Below are 12,682 nucleotides of genomic sequence, written 5' to 3' on the forward strand. Positions count from 1 at the left end.
GTTTTATCAGGTACTAAAGTACACTGACTGATACTGGCCCAGCAGGATCAATACAACAGCTGTTTTATAGATCTGTCTGAACGACTCTACAGATGTGTGATTATTGGGTAGCAGTCTGGACACCTTGATGGTGCCCTCTAGCAGCTGCAGTGGGGAGTTAGGTCTGAGTAAGGACACAGCCATAAAGCAGTTGGCATGTTGTGCCGACTCAAAATGTATCTTTGACCTCTGATCCTTGGTGGTAGTCAGAAATGCTTTATTGGCATGACAAAGTACTTGTTAAAGCAATACTCCCTCTCCATCCTTCTCCTCTCTTCTACATACCCAGGCTGTGCTGATTGGTTCTCTCAATCCTTCCCTCCCACCTCTGACTGTTCCCTCTCCTTCTCTCCCCCAGATCCAGCGTTCCAGGAACAAGCAGATGAAGGAGATGTTCCCAGATGGTTTTGGGATCCACCACGCTGGGATGCTGCGTGCTGACCGGAGCCTGATGGAGAGCATGTTCTCCAGGGGTTACCTCAAGGTTCTGTGCTGTACTGCCACACTGGCCTGGGGAGTCAACCTGCCTGCACACGCTGTCATCATCAAGGTCGGTTTGTGTGCGCGCGTTTCAAGTTCTGTTAGTCGTATGAACAGGATACACATGGTATACACAGTCCAACAAAATGCTTACTTTCATTGGGTGCGTGTACTTGTGGTAATTTGTTAGTTTGTATGTGTGAGGGAGTTTTTCGGTCTGATTTGAGGTAGGGTTGCAAAGGGTCGGAAATTTTGCATGGGAAGTTAAGCACGGGAATTTTGGGAATTTTGCTTAAATTCATCAAAGACGTTAGCTTATTATAGTGAACATTTTTTGTGGGATACACAAGGCAATTCTAGGACTTGTGGCATATTTTGGTTAAACGATCCCCAATTCAATGGAATTGCAACCCTCATCCACAGTGCATTCTTCCATCACATGTGCAGTAGAGGTCGACCGATTAATCGGAATGGCCGATTAATTAGGGCTGATTTCAAGTTTTAATAACAATCGGTTATCCGTATTTTTGGACACCGATTATGGACGATTACATTGCACTCCACGAGGAGACTGCGTGGCAGGCTGACCACCTGTTACGCGAGTGCAGTAAGGAGCCAAAGTAAGTTGCTAGCTAGCATTAAACTTATCTTATAAAAAACAATCAATCTTAACATAATCACTAGTTAACTACACATGGTTGATGATATTACTAGTTTAACTAGCTCGTCCTGCGTTGCATATAATCGATGCGGTGCCTGTTCATTTATCATTGAATCACAGCCTACTTCGCCAAACGGGTGATGATTTAAATAGCGCATTCGCGAAAAAGCACTGTCGTTGCACCAATGTGTACCTAACCATAAACATCAATGCCTTTCTTAAAATCAATACACAAGTGTATATTTTGAAACCTGCATATTTAGTTAATATAGCCTGCTAACATGAATTTATTTTAACTAGGGAAATTGTGTCACTTTTCTCTTGCGTTCTGTGCAAGCAGAGTCAGGATATATCCAGCATTGTGGGTCGCCTGGCTCTTTGCGAACTATGTGAAGACCATTTGTTCCTAACAAAGACCGTAATTAATTTGCCAGAATTGTACATAATTATAACATAACATTGAAGGTTGTGCAATGTAACAGCAATATTTAGACTTATGGATGCCACCCGTTCGATAAAATACGGAACAGTTATGTATTTCACTGAAAGAATAAACGTTTTGTTTTCGAAATTATAGTTTCCGGATTTGACAATATTAATGCCCTAAGGCTCGTATTTCTGTGTGTTATTATATTAAAATTAAGTATATGATTTGATAGAGCAGTCTGACTGAGCGGTGGTAGGCAGCAGCAGGCTCGTAAGCATTCATTCAAACAGCAACTTTCCTGCGTAGGCCAGCAGCTCTTTGCAATGCTTCAAGCATTGCGCTGTTTATGACTTATCAAGCCTATCAACTCCCGAGATTAGGCTGGCAATACTAAAGTACCTATTAGAACATCCAATAGTCAAAGGTATATGAAATACAAATGGTATAGAGAGAAATAGTCCTATAATAACTACAACCTAAAACTTCTTACCTGGGAATATTGAAGACTCATGTTAAAAGGAACCACCAGCTTTCATATGTTCTGAGCAAGGAACTTAAACGTTAGCATTTTTACATGGCACATATTGCACTTTTACTTTCTTCTCCAACACTTTGTTTTTGCATTATTTAAACCAAATTGAACAGGTTTCATTATTTATTTGAGACTAAATTGATTTTATTTATGTATTATATTAAGTTAAACTAAGTGTTCATTCAGTATTGTTGTAATTGTCATTATTACAAATATATATATAAAAATCGTCCGATTAATCGGTATCGGCTTTTTTTGGTCCTCCAATAATCGGTATCGGCGTTGAAGAATCATAAATCGGTTCGACCTCTAATGTGCAGTGCACTCTTCCATCACATGTACAGCTGATTCTCAAGATCTTGCACACTAATGAGATGCTATTGAGCCCAGACTACTACACTGTCTGAGCCAAGGACTACATGCTTTCTGGTAAGTTTTGATTACAATACTGGGTGGGGTGAATATATTTTATATGACATACATGATTTTTTGTTAACTAGGAAATAGTAGCCAACAACAAAGTGTGTTTAAATCATTTATAACTTGTTAACACTTTCTGCTAGTTAGTTTTTGCTACCAAAATGTATCTGTACATGGAATTGTATTTGTTTGTTTTTTTACTTATTTTGTTTCTAATCTTTACAGGAAAATGCCACGGGCACTATCTGATGCGTGGAGACATTTCACTGCAGCTAATGTAGAAGGAAAAGCTGTGTACATTTGCAAATACTGTGCCAAATCATATGTGAAGAATGCAACAAAGATGCAGAATCATCTGGCCAAGTTCATTAAGTTCCCTCAGCACTCAAAACAAGCAACCTCTGACAAAAGTCCCTCTACTTCTATTCGACGTGAAAATAATGAATCAGACACCTTATTAATAGCAACAGCTCATGGTCCTCCTGGAATCAGACGTTTTTTTGACTCAATAGAGGAACGTAGTCAGAGAAATGCTGTTGAATGTCTTCCTCGAGCTGTGTATGCAACTGGTTCACCTCGGATGCCCACAGGCAATGTGTATTGGATGAGATTTCTGAATTTTCTTTACCCAGCATACACCCCTTTAACCAGACATGCTTTATCTACTCATTTGCTGGATGCAGAGTTCAACAGAGTTCAAGTGAAGGTCAAGCAAATCATAGAGAAAGCAGACTGAATTGCAATCATCTCTGATGGGTGGGCGAATGTTCGTGGGCAAGGAATAGTTAACTACATCATCTCCACCCCTCAACCAGTATTCTACAAGAGCACAGACACACCGGTCTCTACTTTGCAGATGAGCTGAAGGCAGTCATCAATGACCTTGAACCACAGAAGGTATTTGCACTGGTGACAGACAATGCCACGAACATGAAGGCTGCTTGGTCTAAAGTGGAGGAGTCCTTCAAGGACATCATGGCACTGAAAACAATGGATACACTCTACAAGAGAGCCAAGGAAATGGTTAGGTACAGTTGAAGTCGGAGGTTTACATACACTTAGGTTGGAGTCATTAGAACTCGTTTTTCAACCACTCCACAAATTTCTTGTTAACAAACTATAGTTTTGGCAAGTCGGATAGGACATCTACTTTGTGCATGACACAAGTAATGTTTCCAATTGTTTACAGACAGATTATTTCACTTAAAATTCACTGTATCACAATTCCAGTGGGTCAGAAGTTTACATACCCTAAGTTGACTCTGCCTTTAAACAGCTTGGGAAATTCCAGAAAATTATGCCATGGTTTTAGAAGCTTCTGAAAGGCTAATTGACATCATTTGAGTCAATAGGAGGTGTACCTGTGGATGTATTTCAAGGCCTACCTTCAAACTCAGTGCCTCTTTGCTTGACATCATGGGAAAATCTAAATAAATCAGCCAAGACCTCAGAAAAGAAATTGTAGACCTCCACAAGTCTGGTTCATCCTTGGGAGCAATTTCCAAACGCCTGAAGGTACCACGTTCATCTGTACAAACAATAGTACGCAAGTATAAACACCATGGGACCACGCAGCCGTCATACCGCTCAGGAAGGAGACGCGTTCTGTCTCCTAGAGATGAACGTACTTTGGTACGAAAAGTGCAAATCAATCCTAGAACAACAGCAAAAGACCTTGTGAAGATGCTGGAGGAAACGGGTACAAAAGTATCTATATCCACAGTAAAACAAGTCCTATATCGACATAACCTGAAAGGCCGATCAGCAAGGAAGAAGCCACTGCTCCAAAACCGCCATTAAAAAAAACATCTCAAGACATCAGTCAGGAAGTTAAAGCTTGGTCGCAAATGGGTCTTCCAAATGGACAATGACGGAACTGAAAAAGCGTGTGCGAGCAAGGAGGCCAAACCTGACTGTTCCACCAGCTCTGTCAGAAGGAATGGGCCAAAATTCACCCAATTTATTGTGGGAAGCTTGTGGAGGCTATTCGAAATGTTTGACCCAAGTTAAACAATTTAAAGGCGACGCTACCAAATACTAATTGAGTGTATGTAAACTTCTGACCCACTGGGAATGTGAAGCTGAAATAAATATTTCTCTCTACTATTTCTCTCTACTATTATTCTGACATTTCACATTCTTAAAATAAAGTGGTGATCCTAACTGACCTAAGACAGGGAATTTTTACTAGGATTAAATGTCAGGAATTGTGAAAAACTGAGTTGAATGTTTTTGGCTAAGGTGTATGTAAACTTCTGACTTCAGCTCTATGTGATGGGTCAAGTTATAGCAGCAATCTACCTCACCAAGCAAAGTGAGAAGAATAAGTGCACCACATTGAAACTGCCCAACAACACCCGTTGGGGTGGTGTTGTCATCATGTTTGACAGTCTCCTGGAGGGGAAGGAGTCTCTCTAAGAAATGGCAGTATCACAGTCTGCCGATATGAGCAGCCCCATCAAGAGGATCCTCCTGGATTATGTTTTTTTGGGTGAGAGTGGTAAGCAGGCTGAAACTCCTGAAACCTATAGCAGTAGCCATTGCATGGATTTAGGGAGACAATGCCATCCTGTGTGATGTTCAGACTCTGTTTACAGATGTAAGGGAAGAAATCCGTACTGCCCACTTCACTGTTCCTCCAAGCAGAGGAAACTGCAGTTCTGAAATACATCAAAAGCATGAAGACTTCTGCCTGAAGCCCATACACGCCGCAGCGTACATGTTGGACCCCAAGTATGCTGGCAAGAGCATCCTGTCTGGTGCAGAGATCAACGAGGCCTATGGTGTCATCACTACCGTGTCTCGCCACCTTGGCCTGGATGAGGGCAAGGTTCTTGGCAGTCTGGCGAAGTACACTTCCAAGCAAGGGCTTTGGGATTGAGATGCAATATGGCAGTCGTGCCAACATATCTCATCAGCCACCTGGTGGAAGGGACTTTGTGGATGATCTGAGGCTCTTTCCCTCCAAATCCCACCAACATCAGCCGCCTCAGAGCGCAACTGGTTGTTGTTTGGGAACACACACACACACCAAAGCACTCAACAGGCTGACCAATACAAAGGTAAAAAAATTGGTGGCCAAATTTGAGGCTTTTTGAACCTGACAATGAGCCATCCTCAACAAGGAAGATGAGGCCTCAGAGTCTGTTGATGTTCAAGAGGTGGACATTGAGGATGTCCAGGGAGAAGACATGGAAGCCTGAGAGGAAGACAACCAAAGCTTTAGTTTCTAGACTATCATTTTACGTTGTTGAAAACGTTTTTGGGACGTGATGGATCATTCAATAATCCCTTTTGTTGTTAAGTGAAATCATCCCATGTGAAGAGTCAACTCATTTAATTAAAGTTCAATTCGTAACTATTTTTTTTTAAATGTATTTCTATTGGATAGATTTAATCATTTGCAATTATGTCTACTTATGATAAGGTAAAAGGTTTGTTTGTCTCCATATGATATGGTAAATATATCCAATGCAAAAAACATCTACATTTAATTGGTAATAATATAAATGTGCATATATTTCTGTTAATTCCCATATATTCCCACAGAAAGTTTCCATTTCTGAATATTCCCCAAAATGTGCAACCCTAGATTAAGGTATGAACTTGTAAGTCTGTATCATGTGCCGTTCACTCTTAGAAGACGGTAAGTCTGTGTAAGTGTCTGTACTAAAACATGCAGACGTTTGCCTCATTAGGACTGTATTATCTCTCCAAAGCCACTCATATCCGGCCTCTCTTGTTCCCGTGGTAACAACAGGGCACCCAAATCTACGATGCTAAGCGTGGTACCCTGGTGGACCTGGGCATCCTGGATGTGATGCAGATCTTCGGGCGTGCCGGGCGGCCCCAGTTCGACAAGTACGGCGAGGGCACCATCATCACGGCACATGACAAGCTGAGCCACTACCTCACCCTGCTCACCCAGCAGAACCCCATAGAGAGCCAGTTCCTAGAGACCATGGCTGACAACCTCAACGCTGAGGTAGGGAAACACACGCCACCGTCAATAATATAGCTGGGAAAGGTCTTATCCACAATCACACATCTTCAGGACCTCTCCTTTAACAATCATACCAGTGTTTCCTCTGCAGTCATTTAGTTGTGGCGCTGCACCATGGCAAAATGGCCATGGTGCATTTGCCGCTACGCCAACAAACAAAAAAATTAATCGTCAACAAATATTTCTGCCTAGGCGCACTTTGAAGATGCTAGAACAGTCCAAATGTACTTTTCCTCTGCAAACAATGCGAGTAATGAATAAAAAAAAGCTTACCTACTATAGTAAAATAGTTATATCCAAGGTAAATGTTCCTCTAAAGGCACATTGAAGTTGCGAGAGCCATAGGGAGGGGAATATGCATTCTGACTAGTAGTCAATGCACAACAATTCTTAGTGCATTCGCGGGGAAACCAGCAGTTGTAATGGCCTTTGTTAAAAATAGGGGGATCCCAGCTCTCCATTCCTACTTTATTTCTCAACTCCTAAATATGTGCAAACTGCACCAGCTCAGCAGTCATTCTCACGATAGGGGAGAGTGGGCTAAGTGTAACACAGGGCAATTATAGGGTAACTTGTGTAAAAACGCCACCCTAACTCAAAATATTTTTGGGGGAGTGGTTTAAGAAATTGTCATGAGACAGATGTAACTTTTAGTTGTTCAATAGTAGTGGCAATCAGGGAAAGGGGTTTCTGTGAGAAGTACAGACAGGTGGGTGTTACCCCGGTTAGGGTAAATTGGGGTAAAACACTAACAGGTAGGATGTGTTTATATGCACTTTTTAGGGGAATGATCAGCCCAATAGGGTAAATGCAGGTAGGCAACCCCATGCTTCAGCCTATTTATTTCTAGCCACGGTGCTGTATCAGTTGGGCTACAGGTGATCGTGCGTATTGCTAATAGCATACCTGATAAAATGGACAATGCATAGGCTATAAGCATGGTCCAAAATGTTACAAATAATGTACTTTTTAATTGTATTTATCAAGGAAATTTCAGAAAATGCCCGTAGTATATATGGCGTTAATAGTGGAGAATGTTAGTGTTTCACAGTATTACTTACCCGCCAGTGTTGTGATTGGCTGTGATATTGGCCTATTGATTTCTCCCGCCGAACGGGCATCGGTTGTCAAACTGGGAAAGCTGTTCTGACTTTGTGGCTGTTTTATCTAGTGGAGATCGCTCTGTCATTTCCTGGTTGCTAAAATGTTAAACTTCGCTCAATTTCAGTTTGTGAGAAAACAAGCACTGAATAGTGTAGGGAATCATTGTTCCGTCTAAATCGCTGTGAAGTGTATTTTCAATAACAAAAAATATTGTTTTTACAGCTGTTTGAAGCTGGTAGACCAAATGAAAGTTAACAATATTTATCTTTAGTGTAAAGATATTTCACAGCGATCTGTGTTTGACAGCAGATGCCTAACTGGCCCCCTTCAATCATGTTCTCTTCTCATCTCCATCCAATGCCCTTTTCACAAAATAAACACAGTACAGTAAGTCACCACTAGATGGCACCCACCTCAAGGATTCAATGAGGACTTATTGAGAAGGAATCAATGCTGAGTATGGAATCTCCACCAGGTGCTGCTAGGTGGCTAGAATGACTGAAGGTGAATGTGATGTTATTGATCTCTCTCTTTCGCCCTCTCTCTGCAGGTATCACTAGGGACTGTGACTAACGTGGAGGAAGCAGTGAGGTGGCTGAGTTACACCTACCTGTACATCCGCATGAGAGCCAACCCTCTGGCCTACGGGATCAACCACAAGGCCTACCAGGTACACACGCATGCATGCACACAGACACACATGTACACACATACAAACGTGCGCACACACACACACACATGTGTACACACTCTACTGTACACACTCTACTGTACACTCTCTTATTGTCTAGCTCTCTGTGTTAGATGGACCCAGGTCTGGAGCTGTACTGTAAGGAACTGGTGGTGATGGCAGGGTTAAACTGTTCTGTCTCTGTGTTAGATGGACCCAGGTCTGGAGCTGTATCGTAAGGAACTGGTGGTGATGGCAGCCAGGAAGCTGGACAAGGCCAGGATGATCCGCTTCGAGGAGAGGACAGGATACTTCGCCTCCACTGACCTGGGCAGAACCGCCAGTCACTTCTACATCAAATACAACACCATGGAGGTACACCAGAGTTCCATAACATGATATTATGTTATATACTATGTTGTATTGTACACTGAGTGTACAAAACATTAAGAACACCTGCTCTTTCCATGACATACAGTACCAGTCAAAGGTTTGAACACAGCTATTGATTCAAGGGTTTTTCTTTCTTTTTCCTGTTTTCTACATTGTAGAATAATAGTGAAGACATCAAAACTATGAAATAACACATGGAATCATGTAGTAACCAAAAACAAATCAAAATATATTTTAGATTCTTCAAAGTAGCCACTCTTTGCCTTGATGACAGGTTTGCAAACTCTTGGCATTCTATCAACCAGCTTCATGAGGTAGTCACCTGGAATGCATTTCAATTAACATGGGCCACCATCCCTGTGGAAAGCTTTCGTCATCTTGTGGAATCCATGCCCCGACAAATTGAGGCTGCAACTCAATATTAGAAAGGTGTTCCTCATGTTTGGTGTACTCCAATGTATTATATTATTGTAACCGGGTATAGATACCCTTCTGTGTAGGTGTAATATGGCATGGTATTATCTACAGTAACATGCAATATACAACTAGATAACCGCTGTTCCTTATGTCAATTTGATGTTTGTGTTTGTCCACCTCCTCCATGCAGACGTTCAACGAGCTGTTCAACTCCCAGAAGACAGAGGCTGACATCCTCAGCATCGTCTCCAAGGCCGAGGAGTTTGAACAGGTCAAGGTGAGAGGTCACTCATCACACATTATAGACTGCTGCAGGACACCTGCTAAACAGTATAGCAAGGTCTTGATATAGTTTGAGTACCCAGGTGGAAAGACTCCTGACTCTGTGTGTGTGTGTGTGTGTGTGTGTGTGTGCGTGTGTGTTTCAAGGTGCGTGATGAGGAGATGGAGGAACTAGAGCAGATGCTGTGTAACTACTGTGAGCTGCCTGCTGCAGGCGGAGTGGAGAACGGATACGGCAAGATCAACATCCTACTGCAGACCTACATCGGCCGGGGAGAGGTGGACAGCTTCTCCCTCATCTCAGATCTTTCCTACGTAGCACAGGTAGGTTACAGGCACAGCACCACACACACACACACACACACACACACATATGCTCTTTCTCCATCTGTTTCTCACATACACACACACTCATACAAACTGAACCATACCTGAAGAAACTTCAACATGTGTACATGCTTCTACCCCAAACTGAACTGAGCTAGCCCCTCTGAGGGGTCCAGCTGTACCCCTGTGTCCCCTGCCAGGGCGTGCCACTGCCAAGAATCCCTTACCCCAACACATGCAGCCCCTGCCAAGACTTCCCCTTCCCTCAGCCAGCAGCACATGCCGTCCGCGTCCTAGAGCAGAATGTTTCAATCATACTGGTGTACTGATGGGGGTTTAGAAATGGTGTCTTAACTAATCATATCATACACATCCATAAACGGGTTTCCTGTTTGTACCAGCATCTCCATTGTTTCAGAGGGATCATGAGGCTTTCATGAACTGTCACAGTTAATCTGCCATTCCGGCATCTCTGCATTATGCTCTTTATGAAAATCAAATGCTTTGATATATCTGATGGAAAGTAATATGATTGGCTGGTGCATATTTCACAGTGACTGATAGCCTAGAATCTTTTTTGCATTTGGAGCCCCCCCCCCACATCCCATCCCCTCTTCCCATCCTCTGCTGAACCCATCTATCCATGGTTATTCTGCGGTAACTGATTCCATGTGGCTGAATATTTGGAATTGTTCACAGCAAATTCCCTCTTTGCTCCTATTTTGCCCGATTTCAGATGTGCAGCCGGTTTGGATGGCTGTGGCCGGGAGGCAGGCAGCCATAGTGGAATAGAGGGGATCTGATGGTTAATCCAGACTGAGGACTGATATGTCCTGCTGCTGTATGATACTGCCACTACACACCAACAGAGAGACACACACATAAGCACAGAGATAAAGTTGCATACATACATATAGGTGGGCACACTCACAAACACTGGCAGACTCACCATCTCTCGCTCTCACACACACACTGACAGGGGCTAACTCCCTGTCTCTCATGCATACACACACACTCCTCAATGGCTTTAGCAACTGGATGATAGATAGAGCAGTTCTGCAGGCCGGTGCACTTGACCGCAGGACACCAGGAGTTCTCCTGAGAGAGTAGATTATTGTACATGAGCGCTGAGAGACCTGAGACCACAGTTGACCTGTTTTTACTGCATGCTCTTAAAGACACATGGACACAGAAGAACTGGAGAAGGAAGGCAGCTCAATCATGAAGTTAGTTCCAACCAGGGAGATTATTGAGATGAACTATGTTGGTGCTGTGACTCGGACTGTGAGGCCTGATGTGTTTTGGCTGTTGGTTGTTATTTGGAGTATGAGTGTAGGCTCAGTAAGGGTGTGAGTAGGGTTTTCTCTCCAGAGGGTTTGATGTAGGAGTGCGGTTGCCCTAGTGGCCTTTTAACCAGCAGCAGACCAACATCTGGCCCAGCTGGTGTTTCTGTGTCTCTGCCTGTCTATATACCTGTCTCTGTCTGTCTGCCTGCCTGTCTCTGTCCATCCTCCCACTCAACCACATGTTCGGGACACAAGCAGACCTGACCAATCTATCACAGATAGCAGCCTCACCACGACTTATCCATCACAGCAAAGCCAGGCCCAACAAATCAATCACAGCACGGCCAGACTCTACCAATCCATCATGTCATTAACACCTGCCCAAATCAATCAGAGCCCAGTCACGTCAGATCTGATCAGTTTATCAGCGAGCAGCGCCAACCACCTGACCCATCTGTCAGGACAGACATGAGCAATCCATCAGCACACAGCCAGGCCTGACCCATGTTTCAGAACAGAGCCTGATCATACCAGTCCCGCGGCTCTCGATCAGACATGATTAATTGTCCTACATCTTGTTGGATTATTTCAGTCTCTGCATGACTCTCTCTGTCCTGCTGTACCCATTGTAGAACACTGCTCTAAGTCTGGCTGTAGCCTGTCTGTCTTTTTACACCTGCTGTAATACACTACTTGTGACTATCTGTGACAGGCCTTGTTTTTCTACTATAGAATGCCACTCAAATTGTAACTGTGTGTGTATTTGGTCCCTGTGTAGAACGCAGCTCGTATCGTCAGGGCTCTGTTTGAGATTGCTCTGAGGAAGCGCTGGCCTGCCATGACCTACCGCCTGCTCAACCTGTGTAAAGTGATAGACAAGCGTCTGTGGGGCTTCGCTCACCCCCTGAGACAGTTCTCCATCCTGCCTCACAACGTGCTGGCCCGTCTGGAGGAGAAGAAACTCACTGTGGACAAACTGAAAGATATGCAGAAGGACGAGATAGGTGAGACAATACTGGGCCAAGTGTAGTGTACTAGCACATTAGACATGAATTCTATTGTGTTCTGTAGAGCTGTGTGTGTGTGTGTGTGTGTGTGTGTGTGTGTGTGTGTGTGTGTGTGTGTGTGTGTGTGTGTGTGTGTGTGTGTGTGTGTGTGTGTGTGTGTGTGTGTGTGTGTGTGTGTGTGTGTGTGTGTGTGCACGCGCTCTTGCAGCGTGCTGTAGTAACACCACTTCCCCCTCTCTCTCTGTGTGTCCCAGGTCACATGCTCCACCACGTGAACATCGGGTTGAAGGTGAAGCAGTGTGTCCACCAGATCCCTTCCATACTGATGGAGGCCACCATCCAACCAATCACACGCACCGTGCTCAGGGTCCGCCTCCAGATCACCCCCGACTTCCAGTGGCACGACCAGGTAACCATGTCGACCTCACCTAGGATGACCTCGATGTCTCTCGCTCTCCCTCACACACACACACAGTACACAAACAGTAGACATTATCAGAGCACTCTTTAAGTGTGTCAAAATGCTGCTAACAGTAGAAATGTGTTAGTGTGACGTGTCAGTGGTCAGTATGGAGCTATCCTCTCCCTTAGTGGCCCTGCTCCTCTCCTCCTCCAGCCAGTGGGGGTGATGGAG

General features: G+C 43.8%; 1 protein-coding gene across 3 annotated transcripts in view; it reads left to right on the forward strand.

Moving 5' to 3' along the window:
- The window catches only part of ascc3 (activating signal cointegrator 1 complex subunit 3), a 144,474-nt gene that overhangs the window by 92,344 nt on the left and 39,448 nt on the right, over nt 1-12,682 (forward strand). For all 3 annotated transcript variants that reach the window (XM_071396978.1, XM_071396980.1, XM_071396979.1), the window contains exons 16-23: nt 398-589; nt 6,320-6,544; nt 8,217-8,336; nt 8,547-8,711; nt 9,337-9,423; nt 9,576-9,752; nt 11,820-12,045; nt 12,303-12,457. In XM_071396978.1, the coding sequence (XP_071253079.1) occupies nt 398-589; nt 6,320-6,544; nt 8,217-8,336; nt 8,547-8,711; nt 9,337-9,423; nt 9,576-9,752; nt 11,820-12,045; nt 12,303-12,457 (1,347 nt within the window). The remainder of the gene's footprint in view (nt 1-397; nt 590-6,319; nt 6,545-8,216; nt 8,337-8,546; nt 8,712-9,336; nt 9,424-9,575; nt 9,753-11,819; nt 12,046-12,302; nt 12,458-12,682) is intronic.

The sequence above is a fragment of the Salvelinus alpinus genome, chromosome 4 (genome assembly GCF_045679555.1).
Source record: "Salvelinus alpinus chromosome 4, SLU_Salpinus.1, whole genome shotgun sequence".
NCBI classification, from domain to species: Eukaryota; Metazoa; Chordata; class Actinopteri; order Salmoniformes; family Salmonidae; genus Salvelinus; species Salvelinus alpinus.